General features: G+C 41.2%; 1 protein-coding gene across 1 annotated transcript in view; it reads left to right on the forward strand.

Annotated features, from left to right (window-relative positions):
- The window catches only part of LOC145416740 (uncharacterized), a 145,676-nt gene extending 132,600 nt beyond the window's left edge, over positions 1-13,076 (forward strand). Inside the window, exons 16-17 of the mRNA XM_080285666.1 lie at positions 3,700-4,335; positions 11,212-13,076. Of these exons, the coding sequence (XP_080141792.1) occupies positions 3,700-4,335; positions 11,212-12,738 (2,163 nt within the window). The 3' untranslated portion in view covers positions 12,739-13,076. The remainder of the gene's footprint in view (positions 1-3,699; positions 4,336-11,211) is intronic.
- The last annotated feature ends 8,052 nt before the right edge of the window (positions 13,077-21,128 follow it).

Raw genomic sequence — 21,128 nt, forward strand, 5'->3', positions numbered from 1 at the left:
TGTTATTCCTGATGCTCTTCTTGGTGTTGTGGCCTTACCTGCAAAGAAGTGAGAGTCTGGGTGAATTTCTGAATACGTATATATGAAGTTTTTTTTCTTTTTTTTTCTAATCACAGATGCATTTAAGTGATGATGAAAAAATATATATATTGCCAGTAAATGAAATGAATGGTTACAGTATGTGGTGGTGCCTGGGATGGAGTGAAACTACGAGGCGGAGAAAGATAATAAACGAACAAATAATGATGATAACAGTAATGATGATGATGATGATGATGATGATAATAAGAATAAGAATAAGAATGATGATGATGATGATGATAATAAGAATAAGAATAAGAATGATGATGATGATAGTAATAATAATAATAATAATAATAATAATGATAGTGATGACGATGATGATGATGGTGGTAATAATAATAATAATAATAATAATAATAATAATAAAATATCTACTTAATTAGAAGGCCTCCATAAAGGAATATAGGGGAGGCAAGATAAGGGAAATTATAGGGAAATTATTCACTGATAGGAGAGAGAGAGAGAGAGAGAGAGAGACAGACAGACAGACAGACAGACAGAGAAAGGAAGAAAATTAAGAAGTGATAAAAAAGAAAGGCGTGATAGGGGTCTGAGAGAGAGAGAGAGAGAGAGAGAGAGAAGGAAGGAAATTAAGAAAGAAGTGACAAAAAAGAAAGGCGTGATAGTGGTTTGAGAGAGAGAGAGAGAGAGAGAGAGAGAGAGAGAGAGAGAGAGAGAGAGAGAGAGAGAGAGAATAGCAAAGTACATTAAACAACAACAAAGAGGGTCCATTGACTTAGTAATTGTGGTGATTAATGACTCCCAGGCCGACATATTAATTGTGGTAGTTGTGGTAGGTGTGGTAGATGTGGTAGTGGTAGATGTGGTAGATGTGGTGGTAATAGTGGTAAATGTGGTGTATGTATTGGTGGTTGTGGTAGGTGTGGTAGTTGTGGTAGATGTGGTAGGTGTGGTGGTAATAGTGGTAAATGTGGTGTATGTATTGGTGGTTGTGGTAGGTGTGGTAGTTGTGGTAGATGTGGTAGGTGTGGTAGTTGTGATAGATGTGGTAGGGGTAGTTGTGGTAGTAGTGGGAGATGTGGTAGTTGTGGTAGTAGTGGGAGACGTGGTAGTTGTGGCAGATGTGGTAGTTGTGGTAGATCTGATGGTAATAGTGGTGTATGTAGGGTGGTTGTGGTAGAAGTAGTTGTTGTAGTTGTGGTATATGAAGTGGTGGTTGTGGTAGTGGTGGTAGATGGAGACGGTAGTTGTGATAGTGGTGGCTGTGGTAGAAGGTAATCGAGGTAGCTGAGATGGTAGTAGTTGTGGTAGTACTAGATGTGGTGGATATAGTAATGGTAGTTGTGGTGGTTGCTGTGGTAGTGGTAGTTGTGGTAGTCATCGAACTGAAAGGGTTAAGAGGATGGTGGTAGGTGCGATGGTGGTAGTTGCTATGGTTACCGAGATTAGGCAATTGTGGTGGCTAAAATGGGGCAATTGTTGTGGTGACGATGGTGGTAGTTGTGGAGATTCAGACTGATAGCCGTGATGGTGGTAGTTGTGGTAATTATAGTGGCCATGGCAGGTCAGATGCTGGTAGTTGTGGTAGTTGTGGTAGTTGTGATGGTGGTGGTTGTGGTAGTTGTGTTGGTATAAAAATAAAATCACATTAATTTTCTCTCTCTCTCTATCTAGTTTATCTACCAACCTATTTCTTTATCTCCACTGATACAATGGCTGGAGAGAGAGAGAGAGAGAGAGAGAGAGAGAGAGAGAGAGAGAGAGAGAGAGAGAGAGAATGCTAACCACCCTACTCCCAATCACCAGCACAATAACATCACAGTAATTAGCCTATTTCCCAATCATCAGTAAACAGAAATAATTACCATAGTTAAATTTAAAAGGTAGTTTGATAGTCTGGCCAGAAATGAATTATGGAAAAAAAAAATGTAAGTGAATAAATAAATAAAAATTGTAAAGTGAATAAATAAAAAAAATTGTAGGTGAATAAATAAAAAAATTGTAGGTGAATAAATAAAAAAAATTGTAGGTGAATAAATAAAAAAAATTGTAGGTGAATAAATTAAAAAAAATTGTAGGTGAATAAATTAAAAAAAATTGTAGGTGAATAAATAAAAAAAATTGTAGGTGAATAAATAAAAAAAATTGTAAAGTGAATAAATAAAAAAAATTGTAGGTGAATAAAAAAAAAAAATATGTAGGTGAATCAAAAAAAAAAATTGTAGGTGAATAAATTTAAAAAAAATTGTAAAGTGAATAAATAAAAAAAAATTGTAGATGAATAATATATAAAAAATTGTAGGTGAATAAATCTACCAAGTAATTGAGTCACTTCACGTACAGGTAATAGTTTGCATTTCAGATTATAGTTAGATTAGAGGCTAGAAGTTGTTATGGGAAGTTAGAAGGATATATAGATTAAAGATAAGACAGTATTTTACATGTACAGCCGCCCCAAGATTCTTTTTTAAATCCAGGGAAGAAGGAACCTAAGGCCAGAAGCCCACAAGGTTGTTCCCTCCAAGAAAAAAAAACAAAAACTTAGATAACAGATGTGACGGCAGAGTATCCAGAAGCTGTCGATCAGCGATAATGCACATACAGTACAGAGTGACCGAAGCAGTCTGAAACTCTGCCATTACTTTTTGGGGCAGCTGTACATAATAGCATGGTATGTTTAAGAAATGTGGATTGTAGTTTGGATGTGATCAAAGTAGACAAGATGAGATATATGTTTAGGACCCACTTGTCTAGTCGGTTAAGTAAGCTCCCCAACACCTCTTCCCAAACGATTTATTTTGTTTATGACACCGTGCCGTCCCCCTCTCCGTTACTTCCAACCCTCCTAATATTACCATAGTCTGCATAAATAACGTACAAAACGATATGAGCCACCCGTATCCAAAAATAAATCGGCGAAGAAGAGGTGTTAGGGGGCTTCTTTACCTGCCCAAAATACGAGTCTTAGTGCCATTTAGAAATCAATTAAGCTAGGTAGATTTACAGTAGAGGCAAAGGTAGTGAATGATTTGAATTGGCGTGCTGAGTTAGTTACGTGCCAATTCCTCAGGTCCAGCCTTACGCGATGCTTGGGGTGTGTAGTGAATAATTCCTTTAGGTATGAGATAAGGCACTGCAATCCTTCTAGCCATGAGATAAGGCACTGCAATCCTTCTAGCCATGAGATAAGGCACTGCAATCCTTTTAGCCATGAGATACGGCACTGCAATCCTTTTAGCCATGAGATAAGGCACTGCAATCCTTCTAGCCATGAGATAAGGCACTGCAATCCTTTTAGCCATGAGATAAGGCACTGCAATCCTTCTAGCCATGAGATAAGGCACTGCAATCCTTCTAGCCATGAGATACGGCACTGTAATCCTTCTAGCCATGAGATACGGCACTGCAATCCTTCAAGCCACGAGATAAGACACTGTACAACTCCTCTCGCCTTAAGAAGAGACACTGTGGTATACATCACATCAGGGGCCTGTAATAAGACACTGTGCCCGCTGTACTATACGTAACACTTAGGAAATGTTCAGTCCACACCCCAACATATCGTAAAGTCTGGGCACACGTCAGGTCGCCATGCCAAAGTCCAGTGACATGCCTTCCACGTAACATAACCTGTCCACGACGTGTTCCGCACAGAGGGGCGTCCTGGTGCCGAGAGACGGGGAAGGCGTGCTGGTGGGGCGCCCTCTGGCTGCCTCCACACCCGCATCCACCCGCCTGCCCGCCCAGCCCATGGTGTACGCCTACTATGTCCCTGAGAACTCGCCCCTGCTCCCTAAATTCACCCTTAAAAACTCACAGTTCCCTAAGTACCCCCCTGACTCGTCCTCCTTGGGTCATAAATACCCCCCAGATATGCCATCCCTGGTTCCTAGGTTCCCAGTGGATAATTCTTCACCCTTTAAATACCCACAAGATAATTCACCCATAATACTCAACTCCTACCCGCTCAGACCGTCCCTCCCGTCCCCATCGCCTAACGAGCACGGGTCCCCACTGCCAAGGTACCCGAAGCTCGATGCCTCTTTACCGGTGCACGACCTCCATATGCCCCACCCGAGCGAGCAGTCCTACGCGACCCCGTTCCTCTACCCGTCTCTAACCTTGGGTCGCACGGGGTCTGTCTCCTCTGGTCGTGCTACCCCTTCTTCCACTACCTCCACCTCGGCCTCCACCCACAACGGCTCCACCTCTACCGTTGCCCTCCACCCTGACCGTCCCCTCACCCCCCCTCGAGACGTGGCAGGGAGTCCCGGCCACAGGGAGAGCTCCGTCTAGATAGTCCACCCTGTCTTAGTCCCTCCCACCCTCTAAAGGTATGTATCTGTCCTCGTCTGCCCCAGTTTCTGACGACTCACCCCACACCCATGACATCCTGAGTCAGCAAAAAAAGAATTATTACTTCCATGTACTGTCCTTGACTAAATCCACACCTGCTGCACACCACCGTCTATAAAAAGTATCCTTGCCCAGATTAACGTTTTCACAAAGGGTGCTGTTGCTGTTTCCTTTTGTTTTTTATAACCAAGGCAAATAATTCTGACTGTACAACATACTTCATTTTGTTTAGAGATCCCTCTTTATGTCCAGGATTACAAGTAAAACAAAAAATGAACACAGAAAAAGTACGGATACTTTTGTAGCACAATATATATATATATATATATATATATATATATATATATATATATATATATATATATATATATAAAGCAGGTGACGAAACCATCTTCCCGGTCCTATCACAGGATTATTTACAACTGTAATGCACAGTTCGGGTCTAATCTCGACTGCTACGTGTCTTGGAAGTTTCTGCCTTTTCCACATGACATCCGACTGACTTCTTAGTCTTCAGAATTACAAGCCACAATGAAAACTAAAATGTAACATCGCTCCCGGTCAGTTTCATCGACCAACTGGGAGACGATTCTTTTTTTGCTGACGTGTACCTTCAGCCTTCCACACCTCTTATGAATCGAATCTGGGACAGAGTGATCATTAACAACGGTCACGATGCCTTATCCTTGAGTCACTGGCCACATTAACACTGCCGGGGTCCTTGGTTTGCTTCCTGAAGATGAATGGAACATAATGACGGCGTGTAAACAGACTATGCTATACAAACCCTAACATATATATTTACCAAACCTTCAATACAGTATTTCTTCGCAACACACCAACACCAAACTTTTGTCACACGCATTCTCACAGCCAAGATAGATTGTAGCCATAGCAATAACGTATTCATCAACTAACATGTTATGACCTACTCCATCAATTCTCACATTCTCAGTTATGCACCTTCATAAATAACAGGAGAAACACACACACACACACACACCAAAATCGAAAAGCTAAAAGTTCCTCCATAGTCTACATATTTTTACACACACACACACACACACACACACACACACACACACACACACACACACACACACACACACCGCCCCTGTACCACGCTTTCTAATCAATCCTTTCCATCCACCGAGACATCGTTTATTCATTTTAGCATCAGACGATCCAGTTCAGGAGAGAATATATTACACAGGAGCTTCAGATAACACCCTCATCCACACCTTCATGATCAGGGGGTTTCCTAAGCTGAATAAAATCGTCTTGTTAGCTAAAATAAAAAGGAAAAAAAAATCGCATTATAAGTCTTAAGGGCGTACGTGGTCTATGCATTATTTTAAATGAGAGAGAGAGAGAGAGAGAGAGAGAGAGAGAGAGAGAGAGAGAGAGGGAGAAATTACGCTCGCTGTTAAAGAATATATGTTTAGAATTTTATGTAATAGTTATATATCATGCTTGCCACTGCCATTCAATATTTATTCATTATCTTTATTATTATTATTATTATTTTAGGATGAGAGAAACTTCAGATCCGGGCCTACATCTAACCCCTCACGTTTGAAATCTAAGTTTGTATTCTCGTCAGCTCAGAAAGCTCCCTTGCATCTCTTCCTTGGCGATTTATTTTTGGATACGGCCGGTTAACATAAATTTATATGCCTTCTATGCTGAGTATGGGGGAAGATGTGAATGATTTAAATGATACAAAAAAGGACAGTAATGAGTAACACGCAAAATAAGTCGGTAGGGAAGAGGTGACAGGGAGCCTCCTTACCCTACGAGAGTACGATTCTACGAATATTTTATCGCCATGGTTCCTGATGAGGGTGGGTGTCTGTCAGAGTCACCTGCTCACACTTGAAAGAAAATGTCACACTTGAACGCAGACTTAAATATTCAGACCCAACTCCAACCACAGTCAAAGATAAACTTCCAAAATAATGAAACGGCTTTTTGTCTTGGCAATGTCTTCTTCTTGCCTTAATAATACGTTTTCCAGAACGTCTTCCTTACTATTTTTTTTTTTTTTTTTAATGCAAGGAAGAAGGAACCTAAGGCCAGAAGCCCGCAAGAAAAAAAAAAAAGTAAGACTGCTGAATAGTATGCTGTAAGAAGTCTTCCAGCATTTCTTCCTTACTATAAGTTTCTTTCATGCAAGGAAGAAGGAACCCAAGGCTAAAACTCGCACGACTGTTCCCTCCAAAAAAAATAAAAACAAAATAAGAGTCAAATTCAAGACCGCCGAATAGGGCGCATTTCTTGTGTGTTATTTGCGCAACTAAGTTCATGTGAAAAATAAATAACACACAAGAATACTAAATCATCCGTTACTTCCGCTTATGGTACCGTAACATGCTTTTGTAGGTGGTTTATGCCATTATTTGTATTAAAACGATATATATACAAAACAACGGTATTATCAGATATTTTTACGTATGGCACAGTCAAGCTCTTTTATGAATACAGTGTTCGTGTTAAGAGGCTATAATTCACAAGCAATAAAACAGCTAAATCGTAAAACACAAGACAGATCGTCGCTAAGGGAAAGGTCTCAGAAGTGCTCCTTAACAGAACGATAACAGAGCCCCGGTGTGAGGGTTTGTTTATGCAGCAGATGAGTCCCCCTGCCAGCAATTTAGATCTAATAGGGGTGATTAGGGAGGGCGGGTGATATTTCTTGCACTGGACAGAGGGAAAAAAAAAAAATGCAGTGTTTCATCTACTTCAGCTTTTTGGTTATTGAGGATTTTACTTAGCATGGCACATCTCTCATGAAGGGGTCAATGATGGCTGTATCTAACTAACCAATAAAGATTAAAAGAAAAAAAATACTCAGATAATAACAACAACAACAATAATAATAATAATAATAATAATAATACGGCGTCAGGGGGCTGAAATGGTTAAAGAGGTTAATGGATATTGTTGGTAAGCCTTTCAGCCCGAGGTGGTCTCTTCTGAGCTCAATTTAATCCCAGGGGATAGGAGGAAAATTTAAGACACTGGTTGGAGAAAGTCTTAATAAAAACAGTGTAATAATGATGATGATGATGATGATGTTGATGACCACTACTACTAATACCAAATAATAATAATAATAATAATAATAACAACAACAGAAATAATAATAATAATAATAATAATAATACCCATTCACTCACCACTTCCCATCCCCCCCCCCTCTTTCTCACATCCACCATAATTCAACTTCAAATCATCGCTTATGGAACTGACTCTCAAGTTTCTCTCTCTCTCACACACACACACACACACACACACACACACACACACACAAATACCCCTGAAATAGTAAAACTGAGTCCAATCTTGACACTAGACTTAAAAACAAAATCACAGGTTTCTGGCACTTGACATCCCGTGACACGAAAAAAAATATATATATGTTCAGAAGACGATTATATTTAACATTTCAGTTTTTGTTAGTGAAAAGTTGTGTGTGTGTGTGTGTGTGTGTGTGTGTGTGTGTGTGTGTGTGTGTGTGAGAGAGAGAGAGAGAGAGAGAGAGAGAGAGAGAGAGAGAGAGAATGTGTGTGTGTGTGTGTGTGTGTGAGAGAGAGAGAGAGAGAGAGAGAGAGAGAGAGAGAGAATGTGTGTGTGTGTGTGTGTGTGTGTGTGTGTGTGTGTGAGAGAGAGAGAGAGAGAGAGAGAGAGAGAGAGAGAGAGAGAATGTGTGTGTGTGTGTGTGTGTGTGTGTGTGTGAGAGAGAGAGAGAGAGAGAGAGAGAGAGAGAGAGAGAGAGAGAGAATGTGTGTGTGTGTGTGTGTGTGTGTGTGTGTGTGTGTGTGTGTGTGTGAGAGAGAGAGAGAGAGAGAGAGAGAGAGAGAGAGAGAGAGAGAGAGAGAGAGAGAGAGAGAGAGAGAGAGAGAGGCCCATATTTTCGTCGGGGAAGTAGGCTCCGTCGCACCTCTTCCTTAGCGATTTATTCTTGGACATGGCTGGTTGATAGTTTAGTGATGGCTGTCTCAATCCCCTGCATTTAAGAAAACTTTAGTAGGCTGGTATTTTTCACTCACAGAACTTTAGTGAGAGTTTATTTTCACTTTCCCAGTAAAAATAGTTGCAGAGATGCCAGTAGTTACCGAAAAGAATGTACATATGATACTGCACTATACTCTTTTTACTCTAACTTGGCCTAAAACTGCCATCCCTGGGTTGTAGCAAGAGATTAACACTAGAATATGAAGCTAGTCACGAAGAAGTGCTATGGAAAGGGTGCAAAACCGCTGTAGACAACCAGTAGTCACTATAATTAATGTACATACTGCACGATACTCCTATTACTCTAACTTGGTCTAGAACTGCCATCCCTCCATCTTGAATGCTGGGCTGTGGCAAGAGATGAACACTAGAATATGAAGTTAGTCACGAAGAAGTGCTACGGAAAGGGTGTAAAGTGGTAATATTGTCTTTTTCTGCTACCGACGTACGTGCAGCAAGTCGCAATAAGGCGAAAATCTGGACCAAGTTAAGGTGAAAGGAGTAGAGTAAGTAAAAGATAATGGTGTAAATCTTAACTTTAATAACACTAATAACCAAGAGTCGCCAGTCAAAGTAATCACTGTAAATACTGCACTAGAAATTACAAGGCAGCGGAGAGATACTGTATATGAGGGAAAGTGTGAGTTGGGGGAAGGGCAGCGCAATGGCAAGGGACAGGGCGACATGGAGGCAATTTGTTTGTGACCACCCCTTACGGGATTAAGGCGTCTGGCTAGAAATAGACAGAAAGTGACAGACAGATGCTGGAGTCAGATCATCATCCTAACAGTACTCACAGTTCTCATAATTACACTAGCTCAGTGGTGGGTTCAGACACAGGACAAGGACAGCATTTTAACAATGGGGACATGGTATTAAATGAGTCTCCAGTGAAACATATATTGACTCTATCATAAGCTACTTCCATAAATCAGTGTCTCCTGTGTGTTTGTGGTGGGACTGATTTCTCTTTTCTTCTTCTTTCCTCCTCCTCCTCCTTCTTTTTCATTCACCTTTCAGTACAATGACAATTATTTTCCTGTATTCTAGCTACTGATTAGCCAATTTATTGCAACTCTGTGAAAGACCTCTCGTTTTGAAAGCCCCAATAAAGGTCACATCTAGCTCCTCAAAGTTGGAAATAATAATAATAATAATAATAATAATAATAATAATAGTAGTAGTAGTAGTAGTAGTAGTAGTAGTAGTAGAAGTGGTAGTAAGAGTAGCAGTAACAAAGTGGATAGCAAGAATAATGTGAAAAATGTGTCATGGTACTGAAGAGGTTAATGTTTCTTGCTTATCAGGTATGTGTTATTAAAATCTTACTGTCTTGGTGTTTTTCTTCTTTCAACATTTTCTTCTTTATCCACGTTCCTATTTATCTGACGTTTTAAAGGACATCACAAACCTATTAAACCATTTCCATCCAAACCTGTCTCTTCAGTTCATGTTTCTTGTTTATCTCTTATGTGTTTTTCTTGGTGTTCTTCTATTAACATTACCATCTTCACTTTACTATTTATCTAGCGATTTAAAAGACATCACAAATCCATTAAACCACCTCCTTCCAATCCTATATCTTAAGTTCATGTTTTTGCTTATCTGCTAAGTGTTATTAAAATTTTAGTGTTTTTCTTGGTGTTCTCCTTTTAACATTTTCTTCGTTCCAATTTCCTGTTTATCTGGCGTTTTAAAGAACATTACGAATATAAACCATCTTTTTCCAAACCTGTATAATACAGTATAGCCTAATAGATACTAGCCCTTTTGTTGCTTTGGAAAACTGAAAATTCCCTGAGAGTACCAAAATATCTCGTTCTGCAAAAAAAAAAAAAAAAAAAAAAGTCGAAGAGATAAAGAAAAAATAGCTATCTATGTTACACATTTAGTCTAAATCGTCGAAATTTTACTCAGGCTAAAATCAAATATCTAGTTCAGTTGCGAAAAATTAAGTCAGAGGCAGAATAAAAAAAAAAAAAAAAAAAAAGATGAAGAGATTACACCTTTACTATCTCGTAGTGCAGTTGTGTTGATTTTCAGACTAACACCAATGCATTTATTTAGCAGAAAAGAATCGTAGCAGCCAAAGGGTTAAGTAAGTGTAGACCCAAATCTAACACCAATTTATCATGCAATTCTGTGCTTTTGTTGTCATCATTTGCCAGGTTTTATGTGACTGCAGAACCAGGCAAAGCCACTCAAGCGAGAAGAGTGGCAGGATGGTGTTGCAATAAATGAAAACGTAATTGATGATGATGATGATAATGAAAGCCTGCACTCACACGGAACCAGGAGAAAGAAAGGTCTATTCTAACTAGATAACAATACTTCTCTGACATACTTTCTGAAACTGACTGTGATACCTGTGTCGAAGAGCTACAATATATGCTATTTCCGCTTACTGTTCCTCTGCCATATACTACAGCATCAAGTAAGTGAAAGTAAATCTGTATGTGATACTCTGGTTAACACAAAGAAACAGACGAAGTACGGTTGCCATTATTAACTTTTTATTTTTTTACATGCCACTGACCTTACCTAATAAAAAAACCTTTTTTTTCCATAATGGAAAAAAAAAATCCTTTCACTTCAGCACAACATACAACGTCAGATATAAAGAACACACAATTACCTGCCCAATGTGCATAATTGGACAGATTGCCCTGACAAAATGATCGCCACAGAGTTTTATCCCTATTCAGTAATTACCCCTCCCACACATACTCTCCCACATTAACACTGGCTGTGCTTTGCCTGTTTCCTGCCAACTAAATCCCTCCACCCTGACAGTATTTTGTTTGTGATGTAACGGGTGTGGGTTGGTGTGCCGACAGAGGTGTGGTGGGCAGCAGCAGCTGCAGCCGGGCGGTCACCCCCGAGGGTCAGCTGAAGGCTCACCGCAACCTGCCACTGATGGGGTCGTGGGAGAACCTGCTGGAGGGACGGTGGGCCGGGGCAAGGAAAGGCTCACTGGGAAACTTAAAGACGGATACCCCCGTCGTCTGCAAGTTGAACTACTCCAAGAGCAGTGTCTCGGGCAAGTTCCGCCTCGACACACAGTCTCCAAAGAAAAGTCTATCGGACAGCGGAGGAGAAAAACTGAAGATAGTGACTCCACGCACCAGCCCTGGCCGGGCAAGTCTGAGCAGGACCAGTCCAGTGGGGGAGGCAGCCGAAAGCAGGGAGGGGAGCCCAAGGAGGGACGGGTCAGTGAGGTCCAAGCTGGAGGTGCCAGACATGATGCGACGCAACTCCTGCAGCGACACTCAGACCATGGCGGAGGTGGCAGCGATGGCAGCAAAGGTAGCAACAGCACGACGAGGGTCCATGGGCAGCTTCACCCTCAGTCCCCCCCGCCCGTCCCGCCGCGCATCCGACGGAAGCTGCAAGATGGACGAGTCCCCCAGCAAGGGCCCCACCAGCGTGCCATGCAGCCCCAGCAAGAGCCTGCAGAAGGAGGTGAGCGGAGGAGCGGTGGTCACGGTAAGGAGGAGCCCCTCCGCCAGCTACAGGAGCGCTTCAGGGAACTCCAAGCCGCCAAGGTTGCCACCCAAAGTGCCACCCAGGGAGATACCAGCATCACTCAGACTGGATGCACCTCGCCGCAGCCCCTCAGGCGGCTTCCCCAGGGAACTGTCACGCAGCCTCAAGGTGGAACAACAGAGGAAGAATCCAGCAGATGCATTCCAGAGGGAGACATCCAGAAGCCTCAAGGTGGAGACACCCTCAAGGAGCCCCTCCACAACCTTCCAGAAGGAGATTGCCGGGTTCAAGCTGGAAACCAGGAGGAGTCCCTCCGGCAGCTTCAAAAGTCCATCAGGAAGCTTCAAGAGCCCTTCAGGGAGCTTCAGGAGTCCCTCCAGCAGCTTCCGGAATCCAGCAGACTTATTCAGTCTGGAGACTCACAGGAAGGGATCCTCTGGGAGCTTCAAACTGGAGGCACCGAGGAAAGGCTCATCAGGGAGCTTCAAGCTGGGGACGCCACGGCAGAGTCCCTCAGGCAGCTCCCTGCGGGCCATCGAGGGGTGCACGTGCCCCCGGAGAGGCTCCTCAGAATCCCAAGCAGCAGGGTCCCGACGAGAGTCCCAAGACAGCTTCACCGTGGACACGCTGGCCGGCCCGGTGCTGCAGTACTCCCCCGGCAGCGGCCAGACCGACACCGTGGGCAACTTCAAGATAGACTCGACCACGGAGGGCCAGCTGGTGGTGACGCAGATGGCGGCCTCGCCCTCGCGTCAACCAGGCTCTAGACCGGACAAACTGAGGATCGTCTGCCCACTTGACTCCAAGATCAGGATCGAGCTTAAGATGGACTAAAGAACGACCCTCCTTCAGCCCACTCCAGTGTTGGAAAATACAGTCACACTAAGCCACGGTAAAGTGTACAGAATACGGTGATAGAGCCCCAGAAGGGTAAAAATATGATGATAAAGGCCATGATGTGTAAATAATATGGTGATAGAGCCCGGTAACGTGTAGAAAACCTGATAGGGGCCAGTAAAGTGTAAAAAATAATGATAATGTCACTGTACGGTGTTAAAAAAGAAAGAGACCAAGAAAAATGTAAAAAAAATTATAGAATCCCTGCAAGACGGAAAAAAGTATGATAGAGTCCTGAGTAAAGTGCAAAAAATAAGAAAAAAATAAGATGATAGAGCCCCAGGAAGGTGTAAAAAAAAAAAAATAAGTAAGGCACAGGATGATTGAGCCCAATAAGGAAAGTATAAGAAAGTACAACATATTACAACAAAGCCCAGGCAAAGCGTAAGGAAAAAAAATACGATAATAAGAACGTCATTGTTAGTGCAGTGGACGCCACTATGAGCAGACACATGGCCGCCAACCCGAGCAGATCCATAAAGCAGAGATGAGAGAGGCTAGGTGCTGCCCGTATCTCCGGAGCCAGGTGTGTGTGTGTGTGTGTGTGTGTGTGAACCCCTCCTTGAGACGTAAATAATATCTCTCCCTCCCTCCCCGTTCTCTCAACCAGTCTCCCTACATCCTCTCTCTTCGTCTCTTACCCCAGTTTTCACGCTTTCTGTCACTGTCTCTTGCTCACAGGGCTCTCTCTCTCTCTCTCTCTCCCCCCATCCCTTCTCAATACTCTCTAATCCCTCTCATCCAGGGGCACAAACTCTCCTCTTCCCTGATCTAGTCATTCCCATTCTCACTCATTCCCATTCCAAGACCCTCCCACTCAAGTCTCTTCTCCTAATTACCCACCCACTCAATCTCCCCCCCCCCTTCTCTCTCCAAACCAAATTTCCCCCCTCCCCACCCTCTCTCTGTCTGTCGTCCCAGTTTTTTTGTCATTCAGTCTTGCACACAGTTCTCTCTCATCTAACTTTTCTCACAACCACCCGCTTCCTTCTGTCACACTCATATCTAGTCATTTTCTCACAATCACACATTTTCTCTCGCTCTCTCATTCGTCAATTCCCTCTCTCTCCCACCGTTACTTTGCCTTCACTTTCTTCCCTCCCTCTCTCACGTAACAACTCCCCCACTTCTCTATTCCTTCTTGGTATGAGTCGTAGGACCTTTTGTGGTACTACTTGACCTTTGAGCCTTTTATCCCCTCCCACATTGTACTGTCTTCTCGCACCTCCTCCCCCCCACCAGTCTCTCTCTCTCTCTCTCTCTCTCCTAAATGTCACCCAATAACACTAAAAACATATGAAAGTTTTTGACAAGCAAGTGGTGTGTGTGTGTGTGTGTGTGTGTGTGTGTATTTTTCCAGGAACTTGTTTTTCGAAAGCGAGTTGGGTGTATTGAAAGCCATTAAAGAGAGAGAGAGAGAGAGAGAGAGAGAGAGAGAGAGAGAGAGAGCACGCACGAACAGCATATTGCTTGTGACGGCGATAAAAGTCAGATCGTATGACATAATGAAATATAACGAAATGAACTAGAAACACGAAACCAAGTGGAAGCGATGGAAAAATAATTGAAACCGAGCGATAATATATGGGGCGAAAATGAAAGAACACGGTACTAAATGGAAATGAACGGAAATAAGGAAAATGAATTAATAAATAGAAAATCAGTGTAATATAAAAGTGAATAGGGGTGAGCGAAGCTAAGTGGTAAGACGTGAATTATGGGCATTGAGTGAAAACAAGTGGAACAAACTTTAAAGTAGGTGTATTATAAAGGGAAATCAATCTACCCTGATGAAGATGAGAAAATACACGAGTATAAACGGAAATGAATGGGCTTTAATGAAAACAGGTGGAGCATAAAAATGAAAGGAAGTGAGTTAAATGGAAATGAGCTGAACGAAATGAAACGGAACTGAAATTTTACTCAAACACAACGGAGTGGAAATGAGTGAAACAAACTGAAACTGAGTGAAAAAAACTGAAAGAAGCGAAACAAACTGAAACAGGAACAGGAGTAATAATCCCCCGAGCTAGACCTGGATATATCATAAAGCCCTGCTAGGGTGACGGGAGAGCGCCCCTCCAAACGAGGCAGCAACCCTGGACCTCGTGGTCTCGAGTCAAGTGCTCTACCACTGAGCCACCCCGCTCCCCAGAAACTGGAATTGGAGTGGCATTAATGAAACTTAGTGGCATTCAGCTTCCCCGAAATGACCCTTTCTGAACAAACTCACATGGAACACAGCCACTGACCGTAACCCTTTCAGTACGATGGCGTCTTTTCCTGCTTCGCAAGGACAAATTTATTCTGCTTAGGAAGGGTGTATTGAACTAAGGCTGGTCTGTACTAGGCCTATTAAACCAGCGTTGGGAGAGGGACGCCTTCACGTGGTGGCGGCGATATACGGTCAATAAAGTCTCTAAGCTCCCTCTTTATCCCCCGAAAGGAGGAAGGTATATATGACCAAATAAACCTCTCAACTCCTTCCCTATCCCTCGAAAGGATGGAATATAAAGCCACATAAACACCTCTCAACTCCCTCCCTATCCCCCGAAATGGAAGATGGTGGGCTGCAGGACAAATTCAGCCTGCAGTCCACCGGGTTCACGTTCAACTGAGCCTGAGGACAAAATATTAAACCCTTCACAGCCAGAGATCCTCCTGAGCAGAAAAAAAAAAAATCTTATGAAACTGGAAATAAAGGGAAAAAGGCGTCCTCGATCTGAAAAGGTGAGAAAAAGGAAAAAAAAAAAACTGACTCCTAACGCCAATGTGTTTATCGATGTTTATGTACAAAGAATATATAAAATAATAATGTGTTTGGATGTGAAGGATAACCAAACCTACTGCTATGTTTATTTTCTCACATGATATAGCCCCTTTCATATTCTCTTTAATTTTGTGGTTTATAAGGGGATTTTATAGGTTACATATATCCCTTAAATGTGCCATAGCTACACACACACACACACACACACACACATTCTGTCACAGTGCTTTCAAGGCGTTTATATATAAGTAGGTGTATATAGAGAAAAAATTATATATGGATGTTTTTAGCCTTTTCTGAGAGAGAGAGAGAGAGAGAGAGAGAGAGAGAGAGAGAGAGAGAGAGAGAGAGAGAGAGAGAGTTATATTTTCACCTGTACATAATTACACCTGGGATACCTTCAGTTAGCCTTAACCTATCGATCTGACACACTAGATTATTTAATTAAGAAGTATAGGTATGTGTAGGTTTTTTTTTGTAATTATTGGAATAACTAATGGACTTTTTGATAACTGAATAACTGAAAACTGATAATGTTACTGATAAATGAGATAGTGATCTTATTCTCTCTGATAAATGAAGAGTGACTGTAAACGCATAACTGACAGCTGATAATTACTGATAAATGAGTTAGTAATCTCTTATTATTCCCTCTGATAACTGGAACGTCATTATGTGTAACTGAATAAATGAAAGCTGGTAGTGATAAATGACTTAGTGACTCTTATTCTTATTATTCTCTCTGATAAATGGAAATAAAGTCAGATTAAACGATACTGATATTGATAAAGCAAGTGATTATGTTCATACTGATAAGTGAAAAGAGACTAATTAGACGTTAGTAATAATGATAAAGCAACTGATAATTTTTCATTGATAACTGAAAGGTGACTGATTACACGCTACTGATAATAACTGATAAATTTCCTACAGATAAATAAAAACCAGGCCTCTATTTCAGACGTTTTAATAATAATATTTTATCCATGACGGTGTTGATATTTACGTACAAGTCAACAGAGATAAATTGTACTGTACTGAGCATTATGATATTTTATTTACTGTAAAATTTTTTTTTATAATTATTTGTTTTCACCCTCTCAGCCCAGTGACATCAACCTTACTGTATTTCTCTCTCTCTCTCTCTCTCTCTCTCTCTCTCTCTCTCTCAACCTCACTGTATTCCTTCTTTCTCAGCCTTACAGTATTCTCTCTCTTGAAAAAAACTAAAAAACAGCCATATATGTTTTCTCTCTACACACCATTCTCTCTCTCTCTCTCTCTCTCTTTCTCTCCATTACCCCCTTTTGTCTGTCCCAGATTTTCGTCCTTTTCCAGCTTATTTCACGTAGGTCATCGAAAAAAAAAAAAAAAAAACAATATTATGGCTCTACTGTACATCCTTTCCGTAGCACATCTTCGTGACTAGCATCATATTTTAGCGGTAATCTATTTTTTACAAACGAGCATTCAAGATGGAAAGATAATGATTTTTAAAGAAAACACCGACACCAAAAGCACAGTGAAAAAAAATCTCACACACACACACACACACACACACACACACACACACACACACACACACACACACACACACACACACTCCCTCCAACAATTATAACGCCAAAACAAGTGAAAAACAAAGGCAACAAAACAACGATGAAAGTGTGACACGATCAAGAGGAAATATGAACACACACACACACACACACACACACACACACACACACACACACACACACACACACACACACACACACACACACACACACACACACACACATACACACACAAAAGAAACAAAAGTGAAGAAAAAACAAAAATGAACACAAACACTCACACAGCATTAACCCTTCCATCTCTTCACAAAGTCTGGCGAAAGATTGACGTGTCACCTGAAAAACAGTCAGAGGTGCAACAAACAAAATGACCCCCCCCTCCCTAAAAGAAAAAAAGAAAAAGAAAAAATGAACCAGATGTCAGTTTCAATTGTGATAAGATTTAGAAAGGAGAACAATGAATAAGAGAGAGAGAGAGAGAGAGAGAGAGTAAACTGCAGTGGATAAAAGGAGGTAGAGAAAAAAACTTCAGCCCAAGGACCTCTCTCTCTCTCTTTCTTCTTTCTCTCTCTTTCTTCTTTCTCTCTCTCTCTCTCCCTCTCTCTCTCTCTTTCTATCTATCTATCTATCTATCTATCTGTTCATCACTAGACAATATTTTCTATAACTCTGTTTTTCTTTCTACAACTCCAGTATTTTCCATCATTAATATTCTCTGTAACTCTCTCTCTCTCTCTCCCCTTTTGATCAGATTTACCTCTCTGATCCCTAGTATCTCTCCCTTCTCTCTCCATTTACCTCTCTCTCTCTCTCTCTCTCTCTCTCTCTCTCAAAATCCCTCATTTCCTCTTCTAAATTCTTTTCTCTCTCTTTCCTCCAGTTCTTCCCTCTGTACCTCTTTCTCATCAGCTTTCTTCCCTCCTTCCATTCCTTCTTCCTTCTACCCCCCCCCCCTTCTCTCTCTCTCTCTCTAACAAGCCTAAGCCACTGCAAGCCACTCACTCAGCCCTTTAAAATTTGTCTCTCCCTCTCTCCAACCCTCTCCTCTCCCTCTATTCTTTCCTTCCCCTCCTCTCCTCTCTCCTCCCTTTTCTCCATCTCCTCTTTAAACTCTCTCTCTCTCTCTCTCTCTCTCTCTCTCTCTCTCTCACACACACACACACACACACACACACACACACACACACACACACACACAGATACACACACTTAATCTATTACACTTCATACATTTATGCAGACTCTCTGACTCTTTCTCTCTCCCTCCCTCCCTTCCTCCCTCCCTCCCTCCCTCCCTCTCTCTCTCTCTTTCTCTCTCTCTCTCTCTAACAAGGCAAATCTCCCGTAAGCTTTCCTCCGCCTACACGACTCCTCCTTTCCTCCAAAACACCATTCCCTATCTACCCACTCTCTCTCTCTCTCTCTCTCTCTCTCTCCAACCTGACATCATCTGGCCATCAACTGAGGCTAAAAGTGAGTGAGTCTCCATGTTGCTAGTCAAATGTATCATCCACTGACAACACCTCGCCATCAACTGAGGCTAAAAGTGAGTCTCCTTGGTTACTAGTCAAATTTATCATTCACTCTGACGATCAACTGAGGCTAAGTGAGTGAGTCTCCTTGGTTACTAGTCAAATTTATCATCCAATCTGGCCATCAACTGAGCTTAAAGTGAAGGATTTTTGAGACGAGAACAAACTGACTTTAGATATTTTTTTTATCCTTTACTGAATAAAATCGTTGAGCCGATATAAAAAAAAAGTTTATCGTACTACATGACTTGCGTTTCTGTATAATTAATAAATAAAAATACAATAATTAATAAGTAAAGAAAGAAAATAAATACAAGAAAAATGCTTTTGTATTTAATGCCGTAATACTCAGATGTGTGTGTGTGTGTGTGTGTGTGTGTGTGTGTGTGTGTGTGTGTGTGTATTTTTATACCCATATCCAATGCTCTAATACTCAGATGTGTGTGTGTGTGTGTTTATATATATATATATATATATATATATATATATATATATATATATATATATATATATATATATATATATATATATATATACAAATTACACCCATGAATGTGTTTGTAAATAATCATATATATAGACCTTAACACTCCTCGTCGGTCAAGGAAGCTCCCTAAACACATTCTCCTTACTGATTTATTTTGGGATACGGATGGTTTATATAATTTTGTAGGTTATTTATGCAGAGTATGAGAATATGAAAATTAAATCGATAACAAAGATAAGGATATTAGGGAGCAAAATGCAAAATAAATCACTTAAGAAGAGGTGTTAGGGAGCCCCGTTCACAGACGAGAATATAGATGGTATTTATAAACAAAGGGATGGTATTTTTGTGCAAACCTTGGCCCTTTCAGTACGAGGACTTTTAATTTATTTTATTCTTGCTGATCCAGACGATTTTACTCATCCCTAACCCCTCTTCCTTAGCGATTTATTTTTGGATATGGCTGGTTAATACTGTATCCTTTTCTACGTTATATATCTGGCGTATGGCGATAGTGGAAGGCTTTATACAATAGAGATGGACAGTAAGGTGGAATAATCAAAATAAATCGCTTAGGGAAAAGTGTTAGGGAGCTTCTTTAACCCCTCCAGTTCGAAAAGTCTCCCCGAAGCTGAATGAAATCGTCTGGGCATGGCGAGAATGACGTAAGATAGGCGTCACCGTACTGAAAGGGTTAATGTGTGTATGTATGTAAGTTTTTTCCATTTGTGTACGTTTTTTGAGGGTCTGTGTGTATATCCTTATTTGGGGGGGACTGTGTGTAGACTACTGCGTGTGTGCGTGTTTATATACTCGGCTCACACACACACACACACACACACACACACACACACACACACACACACACACACACACACACACACACACACACACACACACACACACACACACACACACACACACACACACACGACACCAACACATCGGCGCAAAGCCTCTAAACACACACACACACACACACACACACACACACACACGACACCAACACATCGGCGCAAAGCCTCTAAACACACACACACACACACACACACACATGTACACATTTTGTACGTTGTGCTCACCCTCACCAAATACTACGAAATAAACCTTTTTACCGAAATTAAGAGCGTTGTTTTGTTACCCTATTAAGGTGTCTGGCGATACAGATATAGATAGAAGGTTGTTACAGATATAGACGGATATAGATACTGTAGATATAGCCGGAAGGATATAAAGACATAGAGATATAGACAGATAAAGATGTATGGATATAGAGGTAGGATATTTGACAGACAGATTGACAGGATATTAGATAGAAATACAGACATGGACATAGATGATGATGATAATAATAACAATAATAATAATAATAACAATAATAATGAATAATAATGATAATAAACGCAATAATAACAAATCTTCATTATCATCATTACCTCATCATCATACCATCATTTACAGGCTCACTCTTCCACTTGCCTAACACATTCACTTCATCACTCGACTCCATGTCACTTAATCCTATCCACCTTTTTCTGAGCCAACCAACCATCCATACACCCATCCATGCATCCTTCACTCTCCCACACATATGACTTTCTACCCGTCTGTCTGTCCTGTTCACCTTCTTCCGTACCATCCATCCATCCATCCTCCACTCTCCCACATATATTCTACCCATCTATCCACTCATACATTTAAGTATCTATCCACCTACTGACCTTTAATTCATATTCATTCATTCATCCATCCACATGTTCAATTTTCCACTTCTTTCCATCTATTTACGCACCTACCCATCACCAATCTATCGTGTCCAATCTATCCACCCACACATCAAGCATCCAAACCTCTGTTTCTCAATATTTACATCTATCCACATATTCATTCATTCATTCACCTGTTTCTCAACTAATCAATCTACTCTGCCTATCCATCTATCTATCCATCACTCCTCTATCCATCCATCTATCTATCTA

This window comes from Coenobita brevimanus, chromosome 107, assembly GCF_032717465.1.
Source record: "Coenobita brevimanus isolate Jiangsu-jjx chromosome 107, ASM3271746v2, whole genome shotgun sequence".
In the NCBI taxonomy this organism is placed as follows: domain Eukaryota; kingdom Metazoa; phylum Arthropoda; class Malacostraca; order Decapoda; family Coenobitidae; genus Coenobita; species Coenobita brevimanus.